Here is a 14887-nt window from a genome sequence, read left to right on the forward strand (position 1 = left end):
ACAACCCAAATTGAAATCTAGGAAGTACAAGTGATACAAGTTGTTCAGAAGACCACAGGGTGGCAGCACTGACTGGATTGGCCAAGACAGAATCACCTCCATGGGAGAGGAGGACCTTGCACTGGGTACTCTGACTGATGGGTAGATGGAGAGGGCTAGGGTCTAGATGCCTAATGGAGTTGGGGTGGGGGGGTATATATTACACTGACTACTACATATGGCCTTTTGTTAGCAAGTGTCCATCTAGCAGAGATATCAATTACAGTTGCACTTGGGATGAATGACAATGCAATAAAGGGCTGAAAGGCTGAACACAGGAATGGTTATGGGAACAGTTGCCAGTCCCTGGGAAGTGACTGCACCTTGTGGTCCTGTTGCTAGAGCAATTCTCCCAGGAATGAGGGGCAGAGGCCTCCAAGGTTCTTTGGGAGAGCTGTGTGCTTGTGTGCATGTATGCACATGTGTGTATGTGATGATTCTTCAGGGGCAATGCTTAAGTGCACATGTACTTATACACACACACACAAGACTTTCTCCTTTCTCTCATGAAGCCAGAATAAAAAATCTAGAACGAAACCTTTGGGCCAATACTGAACACATGAAAGGGAATCACTTCAACTTTTGTAAACACACAGAAATCTTTACAAAGAAAGCCACTGTGTGCTCTTGGAAAGAAAGATCAGAAAACAGCAGGATGGGGGTGTGGGTGGGAAGAGGAAAAAGAATGAGATGAAGTACAACCAGGTAGATCAAAAAGAGAAGGGTAAAAAGAAAAGAAAGAAGAAAGAGGCACAGTGACTCACCTGTAGAAGAATGTGAGCTGTAGGTAAAGTCTGGTTCTGTCTCCTGATGTGTAAAATGTGGCTTTGAGGACTTGTGTATACCTCTGTGACTGCACTTGAAATACTCAGATCTCATCACTACCTTGTCCTTACCACCTTTAGACAAGAAATGACTAAGAATATGAGCCACATGTTAATTCATCCACGCATCTTCATTGCTGCCCCTCAATAAATATTTGTTGAGTTAGTGAAATTATTGTAAGCTGAGTTTTGTAATTCCCAGGATAAACTGTCCTGTAAAATAATTACTGCTTTGCTTATCTCTCTATGGGCATCCCTTTCCTCTGCCACTTAGCTTGTAGATCAAGCTGTCCCAGTGTCAGGGTGAGCCTTAGGGGAACCAGTACTCGCCATGCAGGTCTCTGTCCTTTCTTTCCCTACCCTGTCCCTGAAGTTCCTCTACTCATTTTTAAAATTCTGTAATTTAGTATTTTATTCCTTTGAATTAAGTCAAATGGATTCTACAGATGTTCCTGGGAGAGGAAACACACTGAACCATATTAAACATTGATACTTTGGTATCAATACTTTGGTCTGCAGGCATACATAGGGTTATTCCTAAAAGCAGGATCTGGAGGGAGAATGAGAATTCTGGTTACCTGGTAGGGAGGGAGTAGAAACATAAAAGACAAAACGTCAATCCAGGGGAACAAAGAAAACTTGTTCCTGCTGCTTGGTTTTGTCTTAGGATGTTCACTGCCACCAAAATCCATTTCCAGCCCAGGCGTCTTGCCCTGGTCATCCTCCTGGCTTCTGGTCCTTCCTATTTTAGTACCTGGAAAACTGAGGATGCCTTTGTCTCTACTTTGTCAACTCAGCAATAAAGGAGTTGCATTCTGCACACTGCCAGGCTGCTTCTCTGTATGTGCTCATTTGCTGACCAGGTGTGTTCTCCCCAGATACACTTTTTAAGGTGAGAGTGTCATCCATCAGCAGTGCCCAAGGAACTGGAGGAAAGGGAGGGAAAATGCTAGTTGGTTTCAATCCAAAGTTCCCTCACTGCTTCCCATACACTGGCATGATGCATCTGCTGTGTTCTGTGTTCTCTGCTCTGGGAATAATTATTCCCTCCAAGGTACTTAATTGAGTAGAGTGAAGGTGGGAGCTTAAGAACGATAGCTGCCCTCCTTCTTCCCCCACATGACGGAGGCACATGTGGAAACTGAGGTCATTTATCATCTCAGCCATGGTTATGAGTGGTTGGAGAAATAGGCTCCATTCCTGTCTCTCTCACCTTTGAATCATCATGAAGCTAGAATGGAAGTCTAAATCACACCCTGTTTCTGAGCAGCCATCATGCTGTTCTGGCGATTAAAGGTATTTGATAAACCTCTGACCTTTCAGATGCTGGGTTTTTTTTTTGTTTTTTGTTTTTGTTTTTGTTTTGTTTTGTTTTGTTTTTTTGATGGTTGTATTCTCACTTGAGAATTATTTTTATGTGTTTATCGCCCTATTACTGGACCAGTTCTGCTTGATTTCCTCGTTCACTCTTCAATTTGGTAGCACCTTATTTTACACTCCACTAACTTTGTCGAAAATAAATTCACTTTCCTTGTGTGGTTAGTATTACTCATTTGATAACTTAAGTACCATATTAGGGTGCGGTGAATGCATAGTAAGTGCTGCACAATTACAAGGTAAACATATGATAGGTTTATCCTCTAAGCCCAACACAGGGGTGACAGAGTAATTACTTTTGGACCCATTAAGTGTACTTACCACATAATCTGTAGGAAGATTAACTATGTAGTTAGCATTTGCCATCTTCCATTTTCACACACCTTCTAAGATTACACCTCTTTGAGGCTTATGTTATCTCAGATAAATCTCATGTGCTGTATTGCAGGAACCATCATGGATCTGCTACAGGAATAACTACACCCAACGCACCTCTAGAAAAAGGGTGAAAAGCAGCTACAGCACATCTCGTGGGGTGGGGAGGCACCCACATTCTAAATCCAAACTAACGCTTTTATTTTTGCTTTGCCCATGCATTCAATAGGATGGAGTAGGAGAGGTATGGGAGAAACAGCATGTGCCGTCTTAGCGACCCGTCCTCTTCCACAATAAATTATTAGAGTCTAGCATTTAATTGGTGTCAGAAAACATCTACCATGGACATAACAGCACCTGGGACCACGACCTTCATATCCCACAATAAAATTCTCTCATAATGACTATATGCCCTAAACTGATGTTGTCAGTGTACTCTTAATGATTTGTGCCAATGCTAAAATTCATATCTGTGAACTCTGGTCTTTTTCTCAACTCACAGACTTTGTGTTATCTCCTTGCCCTAGACTGCTCTCTGCAAATGCATGTGCCCCAGGTTTCACATAAGCAGAGCAGATCACCCATATTTTACCACTGTGTGTGGGTCTGCCCTCGCTCTGGTAAAAGGAAAATATAAAAAGTGTTTTGCAGATAAACATGACATCCTAAACTAAGGAGGTGTCTGCTCTTACTAGAAAAAAATACTATTTTCTTTGCAAAATTGATTATCTTCAAGAGTCTATTACATGCTAAGCTACCTTAGTGCAGTTAAGATATTTGCCTAGCATCCCTTTCATTTATACACGGCATTTTAGAAATATGATTATTGTGTGAAAATGAGTACAACTTGTGTTCACTGTACATCTGGCATTTTCTCTGAGCAGTAGCTCCAAAAATCCAATAGCATTTCCTTTTGTATCCCTGAGTGGTTCTTTGGTTTTGTGCTCATGCTGGTCACTTATGATTTCTCTTGTGTCTTTCAGGCATAGAGAATGCCAGTGACATTGCTTTGTACTCGGGCTTGGGTGCTGCCGTCGTGGCTGTTGCAGTCCTGGTCATTGGTGTCACCCTTTATAGACGGAGCCAGAGTGACTATGGCGTGGACGTCATTGACTCTTCTGCATTGACAGGTGGCTTCCAGACCTTCAACTTCAAAACAGTCCGTCAAGGTCAGCGGCGTAGGTCCCTCCACACCTCGTCCTCAGTACCATAGACTACGCTCACACTGGACCCCAGCCTTCTCCTGGGCCCCGTGTGAAGGTAGCTCTTGGCACGGGGAGCCGCTGCCAAATTGTCTTCACACATGAACAGACCAGGCTGGGTGAAGTGGTCTGCTTATCTCCTTGTCTGCCACAAGGACAAGAGGATCTTGGTTTATTATCAGCAACATTTTCAATGAGGCATTTCCATTTTTGATGTACAGTCAGTCTAATGAGTTATTTTATTTCAAATTATACTTCTTTTTAAAAATGTCCTTTTGAGAATGTATATTTAGTTAACCCAAGTATTGATTATTCAAGACCGAGGACTAACACCTATATCACAACCTCCCAGGTATATTTATTACCCTATTTATGAAGTGGAGTGATTTTGTTATTTCTATTTTAAATAAGTAAACAAATTTTAGAGAATAGATGGTGGGTCAGCCAGCCAGGGGGAAAAAATGAAATTCCAGCCTAAATGACTCTCAGCCGTTGCCAAGTCCAAGCAATCTTTAGTTGTGGGGGAAGGAAAATCTATCATGTCAAACTGTAGCAATACTCATTTTCAAAACAGAGTCATTTAATTCTCTTATAGGAACCAAATCTATTCCTTATTGCAAGGTGGGGATGAAACATACACGGCTTTCATTTTAGAAAAAAATGAAACTGTCTCTTTTCAGAGGATGAAGTTTTCTACCTTGACCCTCATCGTCAATATCGTCACCTTTATTTCTGTTTATTGTGCATCAGTGATGCCTACAGCGAAGTCTCAGTGCAAGGCAGTGATTGACTAGACAGGCTTCCGAAGTGGAAACACAGGCATGCTGGAAAAAATTGAGAGATGGCCAGAGAGATGAGTACCTTCCCTCTTGCCATTCACTTCTGGGCACCTCAGAGTTAGGCCTCAAAAGGGACACATCCCCTACATTTGGACATATAGTTTAGTATATGTAGAGAATTGGAAATAAACCCAAATATAGAACTGATTTTTTAAGTGGTATTACCCGAGCTGGAGTGCAGTGGTGTAATGGTAGCTCACTGTAGCCTCCCACCCATGGGCTTAAGTGATCCTTCCACCTCAGCAGCTGGGACTGCAGGCATATGTTGCCGCACCAAGCTAAGTTTTGTTTTATTTCTATTTTTTCTAAAGACAGGGTCTCACTATGTTGCTCAGGCTGGTCTCGAACTTGTGACCTCAATGATCCTCCCACCTTTGCCTCTGAAAGTGCTGGGATTACAGGAATGAGTTACTGGGTCAAGAACTGATTTTTATGCTACATAAAAAACTAGCAACATATTTTCATCAAGTAATAAAATATCTTAGACCATAACACTTGAAAATAGAGGAGCAATATTAGTGTGAGAGACAGTTTTGTGCATAAGACCATAGGCCTTGAAGTTAGATTTTAGTCTAAAACTGCTATCAGTCGGTCTATTATCCTCTTAGTCTCAAGTTTTAGAGCTATAAAATGGGGTTAGTAACATTCACCTCAAAGTGTTCTTGTGAGGATGATAGATTACCTGGAACAACATGGGTAAGCCCTTGGCATATGGGTGCTCACAAATGCGGTGAATAGAGTTCTAGAAGCTGGTTGTTTCCTCTTACCCTAGCACAGGATGCCAGCGTCTTCCATAGAGCACCAGGCAGCAGGTGAGAGGGGTGGATCCCTGGCCTACTCATGTCTGGGGAGTGCTGACTTACCTACACTTAAACACAACTTATGTGTATTGTGAATCTCTTAAGACTGTATGAGTCTTACCAAACTTATCTGACCGTTTTGTTTTATTTTTGTTTTTGGCCAAGAACATCACAGAACTAATGATACAAGCAAAGTACTTTGGCAAACATCACTCTCTGTGTATTTATTATGGTGATCTGCCTCATGCTGATATCATGTGGTTTTTGCCTCCACTGTCTTAGATCCATTTTTGAGCAATACATCAAGTGTCCCAGCAAGTTGAATACTGGGCCTTTTAAATAGAATGCCATACACAGAACAGACCAGGGACTTGTAAAAGATTTCCAAAGAGAAGATTGGGGTGACCAGGGGTGCGTAACTGGCGCTGGTCAGACTTCAGTCAAGCTGGCAGCCAATTTTCTCTGACCCTGGATGCTATCATATGTACGTATGTCCAGAATCAGGCATTTCCCACTCAAGTGCTATCTCATTCTAGGAAATATTGTTGCTTCCTTGTATCACTTAGGCTAGGCAGATCTTCTAAGCGTAGCCAAAAATTAAACTTCAGAGGCCAGGGCTTGAGATAAAAGAGCCAGGTGACTGAGGCATATGGGCTTTTGAGGTCTCCATGGAATCTCCTGTTCTAAACTCTTTTCTAATCTAAGATGGGTTTTGGTCCTGCTTCTTGCCTGGGAAGACCATGAACAGGAGCAAAATGGTCACCTATAGAACTCAGTGCAGACCTGCTAGAAAGCACAACTCCCTGTGCCTGGGTCTTGATACAACATGCCCATGCATGGAAAACAAACAAACAAACAAACAAAAAACACATCATCAAGGATCCTTTACCTCTATAGCATTATTTATTTCATCCAATTTGTGTATTTTCCTTTATTACTCTGGATTCTTAGAGCATCAGAACAAGAGGTGGGAAAAATCAGGGTGATAGATTCCCTGCTGGTGTTGCTGCAAATTATGAAAATGGAAAAACAATAGAGGCTAATACAATATGGCCCAGAATTGCAACATTTTCAAAAAGATCATACTTTAAACATTTTTGTCAGGCCCCAAAGGAAAATTGTTTAATATGGTTTGGCTTTCAATTTGAGATGTCACATTGACAGACTGATATGGGTGGGAAGCTTGGGACTGAGGGTTATTTTGTTATTTACTAATAAATGAGATTACTTCATCACAAGAAAATATCACAGCATTTCTTTTTAATATTTGGCTTGGAAAAAATTGGCGAGCCCTAGCAGATGACAAAGCCCAATTTCTCATGTTTTTGCAAAGATGTTATATATATTTTTTTCCCTTTGAGACAGAAAGGAAACCATACTAAGCTGCTCCCTATGTGGAATCTAAGCGTCTCATTGTCTCTGGGTGGTGCATTCTTTCCCTCACAGAGTGACATATGAGTTATTAGAGCAAATTAGCTACTCAGATGTGGTGCGATTCATGAGATGCCCTGACCCTTTTGCTCTGAGGACAAATCATTTCCTCCCCAGCTCCAGAATCTATGCAGAATTCCATAGGAAATGCACTGGAACCAAAGTAGCTTCTGTTATAAACAGCACTACCTAGTCACCGCGCTATGTCATCTCTTGCCATTTAAAATGAACAGATGTTATTTTTGCTCAAAACTCAACTGCAAAACATCTTTCTCCATCCTCCCCCCACTTTTTTTTGTTGTTGTTATTTTAGCTTCTCTTTGCCAGTTGAAATAATCACATAAACCATAATACCTGAGTTCGTTGCTGGAGAGAATGCCAGAAATACTTGTTTTGAAAAGATAGCAAGGAAAGATCTCTGGAAAGTGAAAGATTTGGGTCAGTGCCATTTAGAGAATGGACTGTGGAAGCCAGGGCTCTTGATTCAAAAGTTCTAGTCACTAGCACCTAACCTGGCAGGGTGGGCCTGAAGAGCTAGCTTGGATTGGAACCGCTGGCAGCCATGCAGGCTGTTGTACAGTTTGTAGAGGCAGAAGTACAGGGGTAACTGAGAAGCCTTTTAGTTTCTGAGTGACAGATCAATTTTCTTTTACCAGGTAACTCCCTGCTCCTGAATTCCGCCATGCAGCCAGATCTGACAGTGAGCCGGACATACAGTGGACCCATCTGTCTGCAGGACCCTCTGGACAAGGAGCTCATGACAGAGTCCTCACTCTTTAACCCTTTGTCGGACATCAAAGTCAAAGTCCAGAGCTCATTCATGGTTTCCCTGGGAGTGTCGGAGAGAGCTGAGTACCATGGCAAGAATCATTCCAGGACTTTTCCCCATGGAAACAACCACAGCTTTAGTACAATGCATCCCAGAAACAAAACACCCTACATCCAAAATCTGTCATCACTCCCCACAAGGACAGAACTGAGGACAACTGGAGTCTTCGGCCATTTAGGGGGGCGCTTAGTAATGCCAAATACAGGTGGGTGGTAAGTGTGTGTGTGTGTATTTTCCAACGTATAAATGTTTCATTTTTACACAGTTACTTCCCATCAGATTCATTTTATGATGTTTACCATCCCCTCATCAGACCTGCAAACACTGCAGCTCCACTAGTCCACTTGATTTACACAGCAAACCAGAACCAGCGCTGAGATTAGATTTTGCAGTCTTCATCTCAGCATGGACTGAATGCTCCCTTTGATTCCCTATTAGAGCTGACAACTATATTTGCCTAAGGTTTGGGTAGTCCCCAGGCTTTAAGCCCCTTTGGAGTGTATTTCCTAGGCATGATCAGAAAGCACTGAAAAAATTCTCTGGCATGACAGACCAGGGCCCCATGTTTACATGTAAGCATGGTTTATGTATAAGTTTGATAATTTAGATAATTTAGTGAAACGGCATCTCATCAGTAACTGACCTAATGAACACTCCATAGCCCTTGCTATAGTGTTACTCTCTGATGAGCAATCGTGAGGGGTCATTGTGGAGTTGCTCTTTTGAATTCAAACTTCAGTTCCAGGGCTGTGTCAGTATAATGAATTCTCACATATTTTTTCCTCCATTTGGCTGGAAGAGAGGAGATTTTCATGATGTTTTGACATGATACTTAAGGTATCCAGCCCAAATGATATCCTTTCTATGGATTAGTTTTCAGAGTTGCTGCCTAAGACCTAAGTGGATGGTAGACAAGGTCAATTTCTGCTCGGATTTCTAAGCAATGAGAATTACATAGTGCACTGAAGCAGGTAGTGATCTGCTGGCTGCTAAGAAGGAAGAGAATCTGTTGGATCTGTGTTTATCAAACAACAGGTCAGCATTGAGTCAGGGACATTATAGTTTAGACAGATGTCTCTATATCTGTGGAGGGTAGAACTAACCAACCTCTCAAATCAAGCATTTCATCCCATAAATAAAATCTGTGATAGGACTAGTCTGATTCTACCATTCTAGCTAACTGACCCCTCTAGTAGCTTAGAGACTGGAGACTGAAATTCGTTTCTAGTTGATGAATGTTGTCTTGTTCTCCCCTAGAGCAATTACTTTCTTAAAATCTTCATTTCAAAACATATTTTACTTCATCAAAATAGCCCTCAATGGTAGCCGTAATGGAAAGGTTTTGTTTTTTAAATTTCTAATTCTCTAAATCTTCCTTGGTCAGTGTTTTAGGACATGGTAAGGATCTTGGTTCAAATGTGTATGTGTGTCAATGTGTGAATGACTATGCATGATTTAATTCTTCCAGTTGGTAACTGGCAAATAGGAGACTTGATGGATAGTGAGTCAATCAGCCATATTTACCAATTAACTTTTCTGTAAGAATCTATAAACTAAACATGTGAGTCCTGAAGAAAGAAAAAGAATACCACCCTTGCCCTCTCAAAAAGAATAGGACGTATCAGAATTATACAAATTTTGGCAGGGTGTGGTGGCACACACCTGTAGTCCCAGCTACTCAGGAAGCTGAGGTGGGGAAATCGCTTGAGTCTAGGAATTCGAGACCAGTGAGGGCAACATAGGAAGTTGCTGTCTCTGAAAAAAATGTCATAAAAACAAAAATACAGAATCATATAAAGCCGTGCATTAAGTTGTGCATTTATTTTATCTCTTTTTAGCTCCTGCTTGGCACTTACAAGGCTCTCAGTGGTTATTAGTTGATAAACTGCCCATTACTCCTTCTCTCTATTTGCATCCTCCTTTCTTAGTGTATGTATGTGTGTGTGCGCATCTGTTTATCCATGTGTAGAGGGAGTGCCATGACCAACCCTTTCATTGGCGGTGTTTGTTGTTCATCAAAGACAGCGAGATGAAATCATGATGAACCAGAGATTTATCTTCACCTCTGACTCGAGCAGCACTCATGTTGAAAACTAAAAGTTCTGACAGCATTGTCAGTGATTCCCAAGCAGTTTCTCCCTGAAATGGGGCATTTTCAAAGCTCCTGACAAGAAGTGTTGGACAAGATTGAAGCTGTTCACTAGGAATGAGTTTGATGTAAAATAACTGTGGAGAAATAAAACATATGCTCCGTTATTTGCAGGAAATAAATGTAAAATATGCCCTAGGGAGCAAAAGTATAAAGAAAGCAAGGCACTGAGATTAGATTGCTCTAATGCCATCCATCCTAAATTGTTGTATGGTGCCTGGCAGTGATTTCTCCAAAAGGTTAGGGTGGTCTCCACACTCTAGAAATTATTTATTATTCCAAATATAAAACAGGAAGCTCAGACTGGTGCTTCTGTGGTCATATCAAATAAAAGGCTGTCGGGGTAGCAGGTGGAGTATGGGGGTATTATATTTTTCTTTAATCAGAGATAACTGGCGAATGACATATTGAAATGAATTCTACTTTAGGGGATCATAGGCATAAAGCTGTCCCAGAGTGTCTCTCGTTCTTCACGATCTGTAATTTGCCACTCCCCACGTGCCTTTGTGTATGACTATTTCAGACTCCACATAGTATTTGCATGTTCGGGCATGAGGAGCAGGAGAAGTATGTTTGAAAGATAACACCATTTCTGATTGAAGAGAGAAAAATCATTTAAAGCTCCAGTGATCCTATAGATTCAGGTTGAATTTAGGAGTATTCTGAATAATGTCTCAATCTAAAGACAGAGAATTAAGCCAACTTGAAAGGAATAAGGTGTGATCTGCACAGACAGCTCTTCCTCAATTGTCCTCACACATACATCTTCTGTTTTGTTATGAGAGTTGGCCATCAGGCTATGATGATCTACAGAAGCTAACATGTCTCGGAACCTGGCATTTTTACTAAGAATTTTGAATCCTGTTTCATTTATATCTTCATGATGTGTTTATTGGCTTCCTGCTCCATGAGTGGCATTGTGATAAGTGTAATTGATTTAATATTATTATTATTGCTTGATGATTGTTTCCTGTACTTCCAAGTTGGAAGAATTCAGACTGCATGTCTCTGTCATCATAATGACCTAGACAGCCTGAAAGAGCAGCAGCAGAGAGGAAGTTTTAAGTCAAACTAAGAGAAGACAGAATGTCAAGGGCGTGTATTCAGGTTGACTTCCAAGCACACTGGATGTCCTACGTATTGCAACTTGTGGTTAGCAGCAAGGAGGGTTATAATGGAGGCCCCTTCATTTGGCAACTACATTTAAGGAAGAATAGACAATAGAGGGAAGAGCCTCTCTAAGTGTGGCCATTATAGTTCTGTTGACATTAAGGTCCAGAACATAAATGGATCTCCATGCTACAAAGCTGTAACCAAGATTTAAATGTGCCTTATTCTTAGTGCTGGTGAAAGATACTGATAACTAGCATATTACTGAATAATGCTTATAATGGGAATCATAAATAACTTGTTTTGCAATGAGGTTTACATTTTTTGTTTTTGTAGCTGCTAACAGCCACATAGAAGGAGATCAGGAAAGCCTGCCATCTCTAGATTTAAATTACAATAACAACCTGAAAGTTTTCTGAGTGTTTACATTAGCTCTAATGAAAGGAAAAGAAGGTGAGAGCTGCCTTACTCAAAGAATAGGAGAGTGCCTTCAGATTTTATTTTGTAAGGATCTTGTTGTTTCTCTATTTCATTTCTTTTTTTTATTATTATTATACTTTAAGTTCTAGGGCACATGTGCATAATGTGCAGGTTTGTTACATATGTATATATGTGCCATGTTGGTGTGCTGCACCCATTAACTCGTCATTTACATTAGGTATATCTCCTAATGCTATCCCCCCTCCCCCCTCCCCACAATAGGACCCGGTGTGTGATGTTCCCCTTCCTGTATCCAAGTTATCTCATTGTTGAATTCCCACCTATGAATGAGAACATGTGGTATTTGGTTTTCTGTTCCTGTGATAGTTTGCTGAGAATTATGGTTTCCAGCTGCATCTGTGTCCCTACAAAGGACACAAACTCATCCGTTTTTATGGCTGCATAGTATTCCATGGTGTATATGTGCCACATTTTCTTAATCCAGTCTGTCACGGATGGACATTTGGGTTGATTCCAAGTCTTTGCTATTGTGAATAGTGCCACAATAAACATACGTGTGCTTGTGTCTTTATAGCAGCATGATTTATAATCCTTTGGGTATATACCCAGTAATGGGATGGCTGGGTCAAATGGTATTTCTAGTTCTAGATCCTTGAGGAATCGCCACACTGTTTTCCACAATGGTTGAACTAGTTTACAGTCCCACCAACAGTGTAAAAGTGTTCCTATTTCTCCACAAACTCTCCAGCACCTGTTGTTTCCTGATTTGTTAATGATTACCATTCTAACAGGTGTGAGACGATATCTCATTATGGTTTTGATTTGCATTTCTCTGATGGCAAGTGATGATGAGCATTTTCTCATGTGTCTGCTGGCTGTATGAATGTCTTCTTTTGAAAAGTGTCTGTTCATATCTTTTGCCCACTTTTTGATGGGGTTGTTTTTTTCTTGTAAATTTGATTGAGTTCTTTATAGGTTCTGGATATTAGCCCTTTGTCAGATGAGTAGATTGCAAACATTTTCTCCCATTCTGTAGGTTGCCTGTTCACTCTGATGGTAGTTTCTTTTGCTGTGCAGAAACTCTTTAGTTTAATGAGATCCCAATTGTCAATTTTGGCTTTTGTTGCCGTTGCTTTTGGTGTTTTAGACATGAAGTCCTTGCCCATGCCTATGTCCTGAATGGTATTACCTAGGTTTTCTTCTAGGGTTTTTATGGTTTTAGGTCTAACATTTAAGTCTCTAATCCATCTTGAATTAATTTTCGTATAAGGAGTAAGGAAAGGATCCAGTTTCAGCTTTCTACTTATGGCTAGCCAATTTTCCTAGCGTCATTTATTAAATAGGGAATCCTTTCCCCATTTGTTGTTTTTGTCAGGTTTGTGAAAGATCAGATGGCTGTAGATGTGTGGTATTATTTCTGAGGGCTCTGTTCTGTTCCATTGGTCTATATCTCTGTTTTGGTACCAGTACCATGCTGTTTTGGTTACTGTAGCCTTGTAGTATAGTTTGAAGTCAGGTAGCGTGATGCCTCCAGCTTTGTTCTTTTGGCTTAGGATTGTCTTGGCAATGCGGGCTCTTTTTTGTTTCCATATGAACTTTAAAGCAGTTTTTTCCAGTTCTGTGAAGAAAGTCATTGGTAGCGTAATGGGGATAGCATTGAATCTATAAATTACCTTGGGCAGTATGGCCATTTTCACAATATTGATTCTTCCTATGCAAGAGCATGGTATGTTCTTCCATTTGTTTGTGTCTTCTTTTATTTCACTGAGCAGTGGTTTGTAGTTCTCCTTGAAGAAGTCCTTTACATCCCTTGTAAGTTGGATTCCTAGGTATTTTATTCTCTTTGAAGCTATTGTGAATGGGAGTTCATTCATGATTTGGCTCTCTGTTTGTCTCTTACTGGTATATAAGAATGCTTGTGATTTTTGCACATTGATTTTCTATCCTGAGACTGCTGAAGTTGCTTATCAGCTTAAGGAGATTTTGGACTGAGACAATGGGGTTTTCTAAATATACAATCATGTCATCTGCAAACAGGGACAATTTGACTTCTTCTTTTCCTAACTGAATACCCTTGATTTCTTTCTCTTGCCTGATTGCCCTAGCCAGAACTTCCAACACTATGTTGAATAGGAGTGGTGAGAGAGGGCATCCCTGTCTTGTGCCAGTTTTCAAAGGGAATGCTTCCAGTTTTTGCCCATTCAGTATGATATTGGCTGTGGGTTTGTCATAAATAGCTCTTATTATTTTGAGATACGTTCCATCAATACCGAATTTATTGAGAGTTTTTAGCATGAAGGGCTGTTGAATTTTGTCAAAGGCCTTTTCTGCATCTATTGAGATAATCATGGTGTTTGTCTTTGGTTCTGTTTCTATGCTGGATTACGTTTATTGATTTGCATATGTTGAACCAGCCTTGCATCCCAGGGATGAAGCCCACTTGTTCATGGTGGATAAGCTTTTTGATGTGCTGCTAGATTTGGTTTGCCAGTATTTTATTGAGGATTTTTGCATCGATGTTCATTGAGGATATTGGTCTTAAATTCTCTTTTTTTTTGCTGTATCTCTGTCAGGCTTTGGTATCAGGATGATGTTGGCCTCATAAAATGAGTTAGGGAGGATTCCCTCTTTTTCTATTGATTGGAATAGTTTCAGAAGGAATGGTGCCAACTCCTCCTAGTACCTCTGGTAGAATTCGGCTGTGAATCCATCTGGTCCTGAACTTTTTTTGATAGGCTATTAATTATTGCCTCAATTTCAGAGCCTGCTATTGGTCTATTCAGGGATTCAACTTCTTCCTGGTTTAGTCTTGGGAGAGTGTAAGTGTCCAGGAAATTATCCATTTCTTCTAGGTTTTCTAGTTTATTTGTGTAGAGGTGTTTATAGTATTCTCTGATGGTAGTTTGTATTTCTGTGGGGTCGGTGGTGATATCCCATTTATCATTTTTTATTGTATCTATTTGATTCTTCTCTCTTTTCTTCTTTATTAATCTTGCTAACGGTCTATCAATTTTGTTGATCTTTTCAAAAAACCAGCTCCTGGATTCATTTATTTTTTTGGAGGGTTTTTTGTGTCTCTATCTCCTTCAGTTCTGCTCTGATCTTAGTTATTTCTTGCCTTCTGCTAGCTTTTGAATGTGTTTGCTCTTGCTTCTCTAGTTCTTTTAATTGTGATGTTAGGGTGTCAATTTTAGATCTTTCCTGCTTTCTCTTGTGGGCATTTAGTGCTATAAATTTCCCTCTACACACTGCTTTAAATGTGTCCCAGAGATTCTGGTATGTTGTATGTTGGTTCTCATTGGTTTCAAAGAACATCTTTATTTCTACCCTCATTTTGTTATGTACCCAGTAGTCATTCAGGAGCAGGTTATTCAGTTTCCATGTAGTTGAGCGGTTTTGATTGAGTTTCTTAGTCTTGAGTTCTAGTTTGATTGCACTGTGGTCTGAGAGACAGTTTGTTATAATTTCTGT

General features: G+C 40.4%; 1 protein-coding gene across 8 annotated transcripts in view; it reads left to right on the top strand.

The window, feature by feature from the left end:
• Positions 1–14887, top strand: part of UNC5D (unc-5 netrin receptor D) — a 571089-nt gene that overhangs the window by 489221 nt on the left and 66981 nt on the right. For 4 of the 8 annotated variants that reach the window (XM_001088208.5, XM_015145153.3, XM_015145155.3 and 1 more), the window contains 2 exons: positions 3599–3784; positions 7544–7921. In XM_001088208.5, coding sequence (XP_001088208.2) covers positions 3599–3784; positions 7544–7921 — 564 coding nt within the window. The remainder of the gene's footprint in view (positions 1–3598; positions 3785–7543; positions 7922–14887) is intronic. The other 4 variants (XM_015145154.3, XM_077942808.1, XM_015145157.3 and 1 more) reach the window with 1 other exon arrangement.

The sequence above is a fragment of the Macaca mulatta genome, chromosome 8, assembly GCF_049350105.2.
Source record: "Macaca mulatta isolate MMU2019108-1 chromosome 8, T2T-MMU8v2.0, whole genome shotgun sequence".
Taxonomy (NCBI): Eukaryota; Metazoa; Chordata; class Mammalia; order Primates; family Cercopithecidae; genus Macaca; species Macaca mulatta.